Raw genomic sequence first — 13,497 nt, forward strand, 5'->3', positions numbered from 1 at the left:
CGCGCGGGCGCGCGTAGCTCGCAGGCGCGAGGGGCGGTGAAGCGGCGGGAGGTAAAGGAGCCCGCGGGGGGCGGAGGGGACGCGCGCACACGCGGTGCGCGGGTGCGCAGCGCTGCGCGGGGGCCGCCATGGGGCCCAAGGACCCCGCACCTGGCCCGGCCGCTGCGCGCCCGCGGGGGGGGGCGGCGCGGCGCTGAGCGGGGCGGGGGGGGGGACACACGGGGACCGAGCCCGGCGCGGCCGCCCCCAAAAGTCGCGCGGGCGCCGCGTGTTGTTGTCGCGGCCATCGCGGCTCCGCATCCCCATGGAGTAACTTGGCGGCCGCTGCCGAGGCCACCGCCCCCCCGGGTCCCCCCGCCCGGGGCCCGGCAATGACAGCGGATTGAGCCGGGCCCGGGGCGCGCAGCGCGGAGCATCGCCCGCCCCCTCGGCGCCCTCCCGCGCAACTCCCGCAGGACGCTCCGCCGGCGAAGGTAACGCACGGGGGGGGGCGGGGGGGGGGGGCCTCGCAGCCGCGAATGTTTCTTTCTTTTTTCTTTCTTTTTTTTTTTTTTTTTGCGCACACACCCCCCTTCGCATTTTTTATTTATTTATTATTTATTATTTATTTACGCGTGCGCGCGGCGGGCGGGGGATGCGCGGCGCTCGCCCGCGGCCGATTGCGCATGTTGGTCACTCTCGTTTTAAAGTGTACGGAGGAAGGCGGGGGGGAAGGGGGGGGAGGCGGCGGGGATGTAAACAAGAACTTTTAAAGGGTCGCCGCCCCGCAGCCCGCGCGCTTTCCGCCCCCCTTTTCTGTTATTATTTTTTTTAATATTATTTATTTTATTATTTCCCGAATTAATGACTGCGGCAGAGCTGCGGGGGGTGGGTATCGCGCGGGGTGTTTCCACGCGGGGCAGATCCGCGCGTTTGGGGGGCGGGTGGGGTCTCGTTTCGGGCGGGGGGGCTGCGCGGGGGCGCGGCGGCCGCTCGCGCTGCGCGGATTTTCCATCGCTGCGCGCGCGCGGGCACCTCCCACCGCCACGAACCCCCCCCCCGCGGAGCCTCCGCGCGGGGCCGCGCACCCCCCCCCTCCCCCCCCCCCGCCTTTAAAAGCACCGCGGGCCTCCCGCCTCCTCCCCCCCATAATGTCCCCATCCCCTCCGTGTTCCCCCCGGGATGTGCCCGGAGGCCGGAGCGGAGCATCCCGCAGCGCAGGTGCTGCACGGGGGGGCGGGTGGACCCCCCCCCGGCTCCCCTTTCGTGGTTCCCCCGTGATGGGGGGTCCCGGAGGGGTTTGTGCTGGGCCGGAGCCGCGAGGCCAGGTCTGACCTTTGTGGCTCCTCCGGGATAAAATAAGCCCCAAAGCAGCTTGCCGGGAGCTCGCGGAAAAGGGCTGCGTGGAGGCCGGGCCGGCGCTTCCTGGGAAAACTGAGGCCGACAGCTAAAAATTGAGGATTGTTGCTAGGAGGGGGTGTGAGCGCCAAGGGGTCGGGCCAGGGGGGTGGGGGACACCGCATTTACAGGGGGCTGATGCTGGGGTGTCCCCGGGTGCCACCCGCGGAGGCTGGAGCGTCACCGCATGCACGGCGGGGAGGGGGCCGAGGCCAGGGTGGCCCCGCTGCGGAGGACCCGGCACCAAAGCGAGGCCAGTGAGGAAGGGAAAGTAAAGTTGGGAAGAAAAGCCCCCCAAAACCCACCAAACCGAAACCCAAATCCCCTTCTAGGTTTGGAAAAATGCGACGCACCGGAAGGAAGCGGGGCTTGTTTGGGTTCAAATTGCGAGGAGGTGAAATTCGGCCCCCCAGGAGGCGACACAGGGGGGTGCTGCCAGGTCGGGGATGCTCCAGCTCATCCCTGTCACCCCCGGCAGGGCTGGGGCATGGATGAGCCCCCGGCACCTCAGCCGGACCCCTGCCCGCTCCTCCACCTTGCAGCGAGGCCCCGTGTCCCCGGAGCAGCTGGGGCCGTGTCCCCGCGGACGGCCGTGTCCCCGCGGATGGCCCTGTCCCCGGGGCGCGCGGCGGGCCGCTGGGGGCACTCTTCTCTCCTCCTCTTCCTCCGGCTGCGCTCCAAGAGCAAACAGGGAAGTGGTTTTTCTGCAGTCTCATTGCAGCTCTCCGGCGGAGCCCGAAATCCGGCGCGCGGGGACGCCGGGACGGGGCGGCCGCCGGGGGTGCCCCGGGCTGCGGGCAGGGGCTGGGAGCAGCGCGGGCGGCTCCCAGCCCCGTGCCCTGCTTTGCCCCGCGACGCACGTGGATTTCGGCATCGCTCTTCCCGGAGCATCTTCCCAGTGCAGCGCCGGGGCCAGGCACCCCGGCGCCGTGGGGATGCTCCCGGGATGCGCGTGCTGCATTGGCGAGCTCCCAGCGCACAGGGAAAGCACCAGGGTCCTGGTGTGTGCGGAGCGAAGGATGGAGCTGCGGGAAGCGCTTCGGGCTGCCGCGGGGTCCTGTCGCTGCCCCACGTGCACCGGGTCGGCACCGGAATGGCACCGGGACCCGCTCGGGCTCCCCTAGCGCTGCTGCAGGTGCTGCAGGACGAGGTGGCCTCAGGGCAGCAGCTTAATCCCTGCCCCAAGCCCATGGCACCCTCAGCCATGGTCCAGTGATTTAAATGCAGATAGGTGATTTAAATGCATATAGGTAATTTAAATGTATATAGGCTGCTGGCAGGGCCCTCCGGTCCCTTGTTTACCATTCATTTGTGCTTCTCAGCCCCAACAAAAGCGGGGCTGGAGGCAGCTTGGGGTGCCCAGAGTCCCCTTGTGGGTTTGGCCCCCGCTGGGGCTGTGGCCACTTCAGGGGATGGGACGGATGCTCCCTTGTTTAGTGAGGAACCCGCAGCTGCTTCTATTTGCATTTTCAAGGAAACAAGCGCAGGAACCTTTCCCTTGGTTTCTGGCTCCGTAAAAGCTAGATTTTATTTTTTTTTTATGCCAAGCTTGACCTAAGAGTGACCTTTTCAGAGTATTGCCATTTTTTTTCTTCTATTTGTTTACTCCTTTAATAACGATGCCATGTGGGGAGCGGGTCAGTTAAAGGTGAAATTAGCTTTCGATGTAAACACAGGCTTAATTCAGAAGCACAGGCTGCATTTTGCAGACTTTAAAATCGCATAGAACTGATCGGACCCTGCAAGCTGGGGAGTCTGTGCAGGTAGGAGTGGGATGCAGCGACCCAGGTCACTTACAGGGTGACCCAGGTCACTTACAGGGTGACCAGTGCATGCTTCAGCTCCAGTTTTTGTCCCTTGTTGCATTTGCTGCATTTAACCTCAGTGTCCAGCACGTCCATGCATCAGTAAACTGGTAGCTCCATCCTTATGCTCCTCTTGGCTGCCTTGGACCAAGCAGAGCCAGTTTCAAATGTGCAGGTTGAATTTCCACTAAGGAAAAAAAAACAAACTACACTTGAATCTCTCTTGGATAGCATTTCCCCCAAGCAAAATCTAACAGCTACTCAGAGCAAGGCCATTTAGTAACAGCAGTTCCCCCTCGCGTTGCTGGAGGAAAGTCCTGACATTGCTGAGTTCTCCAGGAATAGCTAAAACATTTATGGTCCTTGGTAGCATCATCCTGACATCCTTATAGCGGTATGATGAAGCCTGGCATGGATGCTGTGGGGTACGGGCAGCACCGGGGATTTGCGGGTGTCACCGCGGGATCCGGGGATGCCGCGTGTCCAAGCCCGCTCTCCCACCGTGGATGAGCCCCGGAGCTGCGGCGCGCGCTGCCTTTCCCCCCGGGCTGCTGAGCGCAGCGGCCGTGTTGGAGCGTTTAGGATGGCAGCGTTTTGGAGGCTTGCTGAGCCCTCGGATGCTCCCTCGCATGCGGAGCTCTCCATGGAGCTGCGTGTGGCCGCACTGAGCATCCCCCGGCTCCGGCAGGTCTCCGGCGGTCACAATCCCTTGACAGAAAGGGGAATCGGGCGCTCGTTGGCAGAGGCGCTTTGGAGCCGCGCGGGAAGCTGACTCAGCGGTGAAACCCTCGCCGCGGGCCGGACTTCCCCGCGCGCTCCGCGTGCTTCCCCGCGCGCTCGCGGCCTCCGGCGGCGCCGCGGGGCTCCCCCGGCGCATCCGCTCGCGCCGCCGTTTCGGTGCGGCCGCCCGTGCAAAGCGCCATGCAAAGCCCATGCGCTGACCCTGCAGCTCACGGCCCCCCTGGGGACCTTTTCCGTCGGTTCTTAGCCCCCCGGGGGGTCCCGCGCCGTGCGGGTAAGTGATCGGGGCAGCTGCCTCTGGCAAGACTTGGCCCCGGGATGCGCTTCCCAAGCACTGAGCACGATGTGCAATTTCTCTTGTTGCAGATGGAAGAGAAACGACGCAAGTACTCGATCAGCAGTGATAACTCGGACACCACTGACAGTAAGACCCTTAATCGAGGCTTTGGACGAGATAACTAAGGGATCCTGTCAATACCAGCTGGAGCATCTGGCTCCGGGCTCCCCGGCATGATGAGGAGTCTGGGAGACGGGGAGCTGCTGGTTGCAAATCTGCCAACGGAGCAGAACCCTCTGCAGACGCGTTGTCCTCTTGTGTAGCCTGGGGCTGGTGGCTTTTGCTGTCCTGGTGTAAAAAGCAGTGGAGTGGAGCCCGGACAGAAGGGGACCCTGTGCATTTCCCTCCTGGGATCTCAGGATACAGGAAAGGGATAGTTGGGCCTCAAGTCTGGAAAGCTCCCGCTCCCACGGTTGCTTTTAAACCTCTACCTCGCTTCATCGTCACTCAGCGCAGCCCAGAAACATGTGCTTAACAATAACCATGTGCAAATGTGCTGGATTTGGGCTATGAATAGAGCTCTCCCCTCCCGCTGCAGCAGCACCCCGGGTTATCCGTCCCCCTTGGCTGCTCCTGCTGCTTTCCTGCCAGTTGCTCCTGGTTTCTTATGGACGTCACCGCAATTTTGCCCACACTTTGTTGGGAATTTGCTCTCCTGGGATGTGCCCAGCTGCACAGCTGGGAACAAGAGGGACTTTGCTAAAGACATGGAACGCCTGGGGCCTTTCCCTGCCAGGAGGATGGGGAGATCAGTGGGATTTGGGAAGGCGGCTCTTGCAGCGGTCCCGGACCTTGCACGGTCACTGCGACCGCCGGGCCCCGGGGCTGGGGACGGAGCCGCGGGAATGCTCGGCTGCTTCCGCAGGTAACTCCTCTCTCGCCTCCCGCAGGCCACACCACGTCCGCGTCGAGATGCTCCAAAATCCCCGCTACCAAGTCCAGCTGGTCCAGGCAGAAGGAGAAGAAGCCCTCAGAGGTAGGTAGCTCTTCAGGCTTGCTCTGAGCTCGTGCTTCCCCCCAAAGCTGGGGCACTTTCTGGCAGAGCCCTGGACAGGCGCATTCTTCTCATGGCAGATGGATGTTCCCAGCCTTGGGCTTGGTGCCAGGTTGGTGCCCTGTGGGTGCCAGGAGGATCCATGGGGATGAGAGGGCAGCAGGGATGGAGGAGATGATGTGGTTCCTATCATGGGGCTCTGGATCTCCCTGCCCTGCACCAACACCTGTGGCTGGGGCTCACTGGGCTTGGAAGAAGGTGAATCCGGCAGGGAACCCTCGGCCAGAATGAGCCCCGCTCCGGGCACCCCGGCAGGTCTGGGGCACGCGAAGCCCTGCGGCAGCCCCAGCTCACGTCGGGCTGCGCGGAGGTTTTGAGGTTTTCCTGTGGTCAGCGTCGAGCTGCAGCTGCGCTGGGTCGTGCCAAGGCGGCGGAGGGACCCGCGCGGTTCTGGATGCTGCTGTGGAAGCACCGACCCACACGGGGCAGGGGCAGCGGATGAGCCTCCGGGAGCCGTGTGCCTGCGGATGGGCTGGATCCAGGGACTGCGTGTCCAGGAAAACCTCCCCTGGGAGAGCCTGGGCCAGGGATTCTCCTCCTGCATTACCCATGTGGACACGGTTCTGTCTTTGATGTGAATTGCACCTACCGGATACCTAGGAGTTTATCGGGCTACTCATTAAATTTCTGGATATAAATCCAAGACACCGAGCGGAAATACTCCTGGCCTTGGAGCAGGCTCAGAGCCGGATCCCAGTGTTGCTGCTTTCCAACAGCTGGAAGGAAAACCAGGGCTTGGCGCGATGCAGATGTGAGTGGGGTCCCCCGAGGCCGGGCTCGTCCCTCCATTTCACACCGCGGATGCTCCCGGAGGAAATAAAGGAAATAAAGTGGAGCAGAGGCTGAGCAGCAAGCGGCTTACGGCCGCTGGGGACCCGAAACCGAGAGAGCGGCACACGTAGCCTGAAAGTACGGGGGAATTTTGGAGACAGAGTGTAATTACTCACGCTGGCATTTGGCCAGAACTGCCTTTTGCAAAGTGCAGCTTTGAGTGGTCCAGGCATTGGATCTACCCCCTCATTCTGCAGCTTCTCCGCTTCCGCCGCGGCTCTGAGTCCACCTGGATCTTCCAGTCTCACCTGGAAGCTCCCTTGGACACTTCTGTCCTGCTCTCTGGATCCACTTCCGAATCTGGGCTTGGGATCCTTTGTTTGGGAATCATCGTGGAGGGTGGAAGTCAGGGCATTTCTCCCGGGAGAACTGAGGGATTTCAGGCACAGAGCAGGTGTAACAAGAACTTGGAAGTTTAGAACATAAAACCCACCCACCACCAAGAAACTCCCTTCCCCCGAACTACAGAAATGCTTCACGTAAAATTATTTCAGGGGAAATACTGAATACCTTTTTCTTCGTTACCACCATCAGCGCGGGGGAGTGTTTCAGAGAATGGAAATTCTGGGAAGGCGTCGCAGAAAACGCGTTACGTTTATTTTGGATGTTAAAACCCCCTTGGGCTCTCTGAGGAAGCGGAATGGCCTTTGCAAGCAGCAGCCCAGACTCGGGGTTTGCAGAGCACTCATATCTCTGCTTGGGGTTTGCAGGCTGCTCATATGTTTTTGAAGAGCTGGCGCAGCCTCTCCCGGGATCCGACGGCTCCAAGCTGCTGCCTGGATGCTTGAGGGGAGCAGGGAGCAGAGATTTGTAGGGATTTGGGGGAATGAGCTGGGGGGAGCAATGATTTGTAGGGGCAGATAGAGGGGGAAGCAGTGATTTGCAGTGATTTTGGGGAGGATAAGCTGGAGAGGGAGCAACTTGCAGTGATTTGGTGGGGATGAGCTGAGGGGAAGCAGAGATTGGCAGTGATTTTTGACAGGGAATTGCTGGGGAAGGAGCAGTTCACAGTGATTTTGGGGGGATGAGCTGGGGAAGGAGCAATTTTCAATGATTTTTGAGGGGATGAGCTGGAGGGAAGCAGTGATTTACACTCTTGGATAATCTCAGAGCCCTTCTCAGCCATATCCCCATTTCTCAGCGAGCCCGTGGCACCCTCTACATGCCCCAGGACAACGTGAGAGGGAGATAAAAAATCAAAGGCATTAGCATTACATAGCTATTAGCTAGGTCAGGGGGTGATGTTTATTATGAAAGACTCGGCGAGAAAGGATTAACTAGACACACTAAAAACCACCCGGCACAAGGCATCTGGAAAAACAAGCTTCTTAGCATGGAAAAGTACTGAGCTGTTTGTAAACACCCGCGCCGGAGGCTGCGGTTCTGTTATCGGCGCCTGTCGCGGGGCTCTGCGCGGGCTCCTCTGCGCCGGGTCCCTGCGCCGGCCTCTGCTCTGCGTCACCACCAAGGGTTCCTCTCGCCCAACATCCCCATCGCCCTTCGCTGCATCATCCTTCTTCATTCCTGTCTTTCCTGAGGGGGAAAACATGAATTTGCACAGTTGACAGTGTTGTCTGTTTTCCTTGCTGAAACATCCATGTTTGGAAGGATGTCCTTATGTCCCTCTGCAATGATTTGATCCTTCTAGCTGCTGCTTTTAGCTTCCTTTTAACAAACATATGCCTTTTTACATCATTTTCCTTTTCAAAAAGTAATTATTATTGCGCTGTGTGCTGCAGTGAGGAGTGCTTGGGAGGGGTTTGTTTTTACTAAAACTTAGAAACGTTCGTATAAACGTTTGCATATAAATAAACCCCGGCAGTGGCCGGTACCACTTCCCTCCCTGCTCCAAGGCTAGGAGCAAGCACGGAGATTCTTCGTCTTCCCTAATAACAAACCCTGAAAGCAGCAGGGCCAGCTGGGTGCCAGGGATGCAATTCCTGCTCCTTGGGCTGCCAGGAGGTCAGCACCTTTCCCACCTTATCCGTGCGCTTTTCCTGCTTTCTGGGAGCTGCGTGCTGCAAACCTGTGTGCAAATCTGTCGGCTCCAACGAGAGCAGCCGTCCGTCCATCCGTCCGTCCATCCCCGGGAGCTGCCCCTGGGCTCGCACAGCTCTGCAGACTAATCGGAAACGGTGCTAGATGAGCGTTTCTTTAGGTTTAAACACCAAAACACACCCGTCCTCTGAGGCAGCCACGTGGCAAATGCGGGTGTGAAAACTGGCAGATGGGCTATTTTTGACAACCTCCAGGGGAGTTTAGTTTCGCCGAGGGAAAACCGCCGCAGCTGCGGCTTCCCAAGGGTGGGCTCCGGAGGCAAGGAAAGGCAGCGGGATGGTGCTTGACTCTCGCAGGGGCTTTTCCTATGGCTGCATCTCCAGCTCAGCCCTCGTGGCCGCTAAGGAGGAAGGAAAAAGCTGCCCATGGAGCTAAAGAGAGGAGCAATTTGACCTCGTCCTGCTGTGAGGGGCAGCGAGAGCTCCCTGGCATCGGATTCACCTGTGCTGAGGATCGCTATATCCAAAAGGGTTTCACTCACTTCTTCCTATTTATCCTATGCAGCCCCAGACACCTGCACATGGTGCATCGTAGTGCATTGCTGTACCGTGGGGAAGTGTGGCGGGATTTGGGGGTTCCACCTCTATCCCCATTGCTGAAGCCGAGCTGCAAAGCTGCAGGTGTCTCTTAAGGCCCGTTTTGGGGCTCATCAACTGCATGCCGGGTCTGTGCAAAGCGGGAGCTTGAGCCTAGTGTGTTTTTAATGCACTGGGTAGAGATGGCAGCGCTGTCAGTGGCTCCGTGGTTGCAGCAGAGCAGCCAGAGAGGGAGTTTGATGGGAAGGATCTGTTGACACGGGGCTGCTTTTCCCTTCGGCATCTCTTGCTGAGCAAGCTCAGAGCCATCATTTGGGCCAGTGGAGCTGGGTGGGAAGCCGGCTGGATGCAAGGATGCTCTTCCAGCTGACACATGTCCATACGTATCCGGGGCTACGTGTCCATGTGGGATTGGAGCCGGACGAAGATTTGCTGCACAACATTGCCTTTCTTCCTTTGTGTTCCCTTCAATTTCCCTAATAAAATTAGGGAAATCTGGAAATTCTACCTTGGAAAGAACATGGATGCTGTGGGAATACTTCTGGCAGCTGCATCGGCCACTTCGCTTCCACATGATCCCGATTTTGTTCTTCATCTGTGCTTGAGATGCCTCCGCCCAGTGCCAGGCACTGCTCTGGTAGAGATGCGGAGAGATCGCTCCAGTATGGATGCGGATAGCCTGCTCCGGTATGGATGCGGATAGCCTGCTCCAGTATGGGTGTGGATAGCCTGCTCTGGTATGGATGCACAGAACCTTCTCCGGTGTGGATGTGGGTAGCCCTCTCCGGTATGGATGCAGATAGCCCGCTCTGGTATCGATGTGGATAGCCCGCTCCAGTATGGATGCAGAGAGCCCTCTCCGGCATGGATGCAGATAGCCTGCTCCAGTATGGATGTGGATAGCCTGCTCTGGTATGGATGCAGAGACCCCTCTCCAATCTGAATGCGGATAGCCTGCTCCGTTATGGATGCAGAGAACCCTTTCCGGTATGGATGCGGATAGCCTGCTCCGGTATGGATGCAGAGACCCCTCTCCGGTATTGATGCCGAGAGTCCGCTCTGGCGTGGATGCAAATAGCCTGCTGCAATATGGATGCAGAGGAGCCTCTCTGGTGCGGATGTGGATGCCCGCTCCGGTCTGGATGCGGAGAGCCCCGGGAGCAGTGCCGGGGCTGCTGGCGGCAGCAATTAGCAGCCGGGAGGCAGGAGCAGGTTGCTAAGCAGCCGGGGCCGTAAAGGCAATTTGTCAAATCCTGCAGAAGGGAGGAAATAGTAAACAGTCCTTTTGAGGGGAAATTGCCTGTTTTCTGGTGTGCAACTTTCTCTCGCCACCGCCAGGCCCCTTGGTTCATCAGTGCCTGATTTAGCCTTTATTTGGCTTTCATAAATAATTCAGAAGAGTTTGAGAATAATTGAGTCTTTTCCCGGCCCTAATCCCAGACAATTCAAAACAAAACGGCATTTGGGTTACAATTGGGGCATATTAGCTCTTGGGAGATTTCCAGGCGACGGATCCGCTTCCCTTCGCAGTCTTTGTGGTGCTCCGAGCACTTCCCATCGCCCCTGGAAGAAGGGAAGTGCGGGGACCCGGCTGCCCTGGCAAATAGGAATATTTTGGATCCAGGATGCTGGATCTTTTGGGAATTGGCTCAATCACACGTAGCTGCTTTGACATTAAAACAAGCCAGGAGGGATGGGTCCAGGAGAGAAGATGCTCTCCAGGCTCCCAGCGGAGCATCCTTTGCTGTGCAGCTCCGAGGATAACGCAGGGACAGATTGGTCTGGGAACGCCATTCCCGGCTCTCCCGCAGGCAGCCCGGGATGATGCTCCTCCCTCTTTCCCTGCACCTGTAGCAGGGGGAGAGATGTTCCAAAAAATGTTGCTGCAGCAGTGTTGGGAATAAAACACTCTGTTGTCCATAGGATCCATTTCTCCCTGACTGGTTTATGGGAAGTCAGAGCGACACTGAGAGTTGGGTTTATTTTTCGTTTAATTTCCTACACTGACAGTGTAGGAAAACATTACCGAGCTGGTCAAAATGATGAAATTGTAGCGACTTAGAGGAACCTGCTCTTTCTCCTAACTTTGGCAGCAGGATTAGACTGGGGCTGATGTTTATAGAGAGACGGATGGAGGCTCCGAGCGGCTCTGCAGGGATGGGGCCGGCAGTGTCTGCAAGGAGACGCATCCGGAGGAAGGCACTGGTGGACTTCAAAGAGGTCCCAACATAGCAAAGGTTGTTTATATATTTGTATTTAGCTCTAATTGGGTTATCAGCTGAGACTCGGCGGATTAAATGAACTGACCTAAATACTGGTCTCAGTGGTCTTAGTTAAACATCCAGTTTCTTGCTCGTTGGCTCGTTTGGTTTCCGAAATTCTCTCCGCAGAGCTTTATTTTTGTATGGAAAGCATAAAAGTGCATCGTGAGGTTTGTTACGGCTCTTGCCCAGTGCGGACGGGCGCCGCAGGCAGCTTGAAGAGCGACTGAAGCTCCCCCGGAGCATCGCAGCCTTGCAGAAAGTCCCCAGAGGTGGTGGGGACGGAGGAGACAGTGCCCAGTGCTGGCGCTGGCATCGCGGGTGTCGCTTACTAATAGCAGATGGTGGAGAGGAGAAGCCATCCATTTTCACTTCCAATTTATTTTTATTCTGCAAGAGGCAGGATTGCTCGAGTCGTTGCTGACAGGCAATCCCCTGGAAGGAGAGCCTTATTTACTGTGATGGATTTTTTTTTTTTTAAGTGATTTTTTCATCCTGGTATATTCAGGGCCAGAAGGGAAATGGAAAATGAGCAATTTCACCGTCCAAGGGGCTGGCGGGTTTTCATGGAGCAGGGGCTCAGTGGGTCTGTAAAACCCTCCCTGCGTTCAGCTGTGTAGCCTGACACCTCCCTGCTCGCTAAACAAGCTGCTTTTTCCCGAGGCTGCGAGCTCTATCTTTCCCCTTAGGAGCAAGGCAGAAAAATAACATGCAAAATGACTTCACCATTTAGCAATTCCTTTGCACTTGAGGCAGCAGGTGGCTGGGAGGCTCAGTGAAACTTCCCAGCTTTGCCCTGCTCACCTCAGTCACCCACGTCTGGCCAAGAGGATTGCAGATACTGCAGGCTATTCCTGAGCATCTCTGTTGGAGCAAAATTGGGGCTTATTCTGCTTTTCAGCTATTCCTGCAGAATTCCCACCCCAGGAGCAGGGGCATTTTGCAGCAGGTAGAAGGGGAGAGCCAGGTTGGTCTCTATACACCTCTACCCACAGTGGCTGTGTTAAGAGCAGTTAGCCTCTTGTGAATTTAATTTAACCTTAATTTCCAATGCAACTCCTCCCTGCAGCGCCCCATGGCTGGTTTATCTCTGCAGCTGGGTCCATGTTTTCTGCCTCCCTCCAGGTGAAGCCACTTTTGGCTCATCAAGGTGGAGACTTTGCAAGGTCCCTCTGAGCTGATGGTGACTGCTGCAGGATGAGGATTTATTAGGATGCAGGATCTTGCATCCAGTGCTGCCTTTGAGACTCTGTTGCTGCTTGGACACCCTTTCCCTATAGCATATGCTGGATGCTGGGGCCAGGAAGGTGTTCTCTGATTCTTCACAGATTCCAGACAGCTGTTTCAGGTGGGAGAGGACAGAGTTTAAGATATATCTGCCTGTGCAAAAATTAACCTATTTGCACTTTTTCTCCCCACCATTATTCTGTATGGATCCTGTTATCATGCTGAGATGACCCATTCCTGGGGAGCAAGCTGGAAACAGGAGTGCTGCCTTGCTTGGGAAGGGCTTCCCAGCACTGTCCTGTGCTTTGGCCGAGTTTTTTAATACTGTCCCTTGGCTTTGTTTCTTGGTGCAGGTCTTCCGCACTGACCTGATCACGGCCATGAAGATTCCCGACTCGTTCCAGCTGAGCCCGGATGAGTACTACATCCTCGCGGATCCCTGGAGGCAGGAGTGGGAGAAGGGCGTGCAGGTGCCCGCCAGCGCCGAGGCCATCCCTGAGCCCGTGGTTAGGTAAGCGAGAGGTTGGAGAAAGCCTGGTAACATCAGCAGGAGGGTTGAGCAGAGCAAGGTGGAAGCACGTGGAGTGTAGGCTCCTGTGTCAGCCCTGGATGCAGCCAGTGTTTGGTGCTGAGGCTGCAGGAGTCGGCCCTGGGCTTAAAAACCTCTGTCTTGCTGCTCCGAGTAGCTCTTGGATGCGGAAAATGTGATGGGAAGGTGGAGGTTTGGGGGCTTGACAAGGAGCAGCCCAACAAACGTCCCCCTAACCCCGCAGAGGAAAAGTGCGCTGGTGCCGTGTGATATCTCGTTGGGCTATTTTAGAATAGGGATTAAAAGTGCAGTTTAAAATAGCCGGTTAAACAGCTGCTGGGGCAGCGCAGAAATGTGGGAGAGCTGCCGTGCACTTGGAATCAGCACCGGGACCGCGCGGAGCTGCCGGGCACGTTGGGGTGACCCGACCGGTCCCGCAGCTGCTGGTCCTGAGGGGATGAGGCACCTCCTGTGCAGCTGTCCCTGCCTCCCTGCGGGAAAACGGGAAAGAAACGGAACTTTAGTGAGGCCGAGCACATCAAAAGGGAAGTTGTAAAGGGGTTGAGTTGATTTAGTCCTCGAAGAAGAAGGAGGGAGGGTATAAAAAGCCCCCCTGTGTGCGGAGCAGCTTTTTTTATCCGTCTTTGATAGCTAACCGCAGTCTGGCTGGCGGGCCCGTCTGCTCCCCAGCTGAGGCTGCGGCGCCTTCCAGCTGGGAAGCGCCAGCCCTGCGGTGCCCGG

General features: G+C 57.6%; 1 protein-coding gene across 1 annotated transcript in view; it reads left to right on the forward strand.

The window, feature by feature from the left end:
• Positions 1 to 229: 229 nt before the first annotated feature.
• Positions 230 to 13,497, forward strand: part of JADE2 (jade family PHD finger 2) — a 40,411-nt gene continuing 27,143 nt past the window's right edge. The window contains exons 1-4 of the mRNA XM_088536925.1: positions 230 to 473; positions 4,290 to 4,347; positions 5,151 to 5,236; positions 12,581 to 12,738. Coding sequence (XP_088393051.1) covers positions 4,290 to 4,347; positions 5,151 to 5,236; positions 12,581 to 12,738 — 302 coding nt within the window. The 5' untranslated portion in view covers positions 230 to 473. The remainder of the gene's footprint in view (positions 474 to 4,289; positions 4,348 to 5,150; positions 5,237 to 12,580; positions 12,739 to 13,497) is intronic.

Source organism: Tinamus guttatus, unplaced genomic scaffold (assembly GCF_059628265.1).
Source record: "Tinamus guttatus ecotype Peru unplaced genomic scaffold, ASM5962826v1 Tinamus_guttatus_pri_ptg000710l, whole genome shotgun sequence".
In the NCBI taxonomy this organism is placed as follows: Eukaryota; Metazoa; Chordata; class Aves; order Tinamiformes; family Tinamidae; genus Tinamus; species Tinamus guttatus.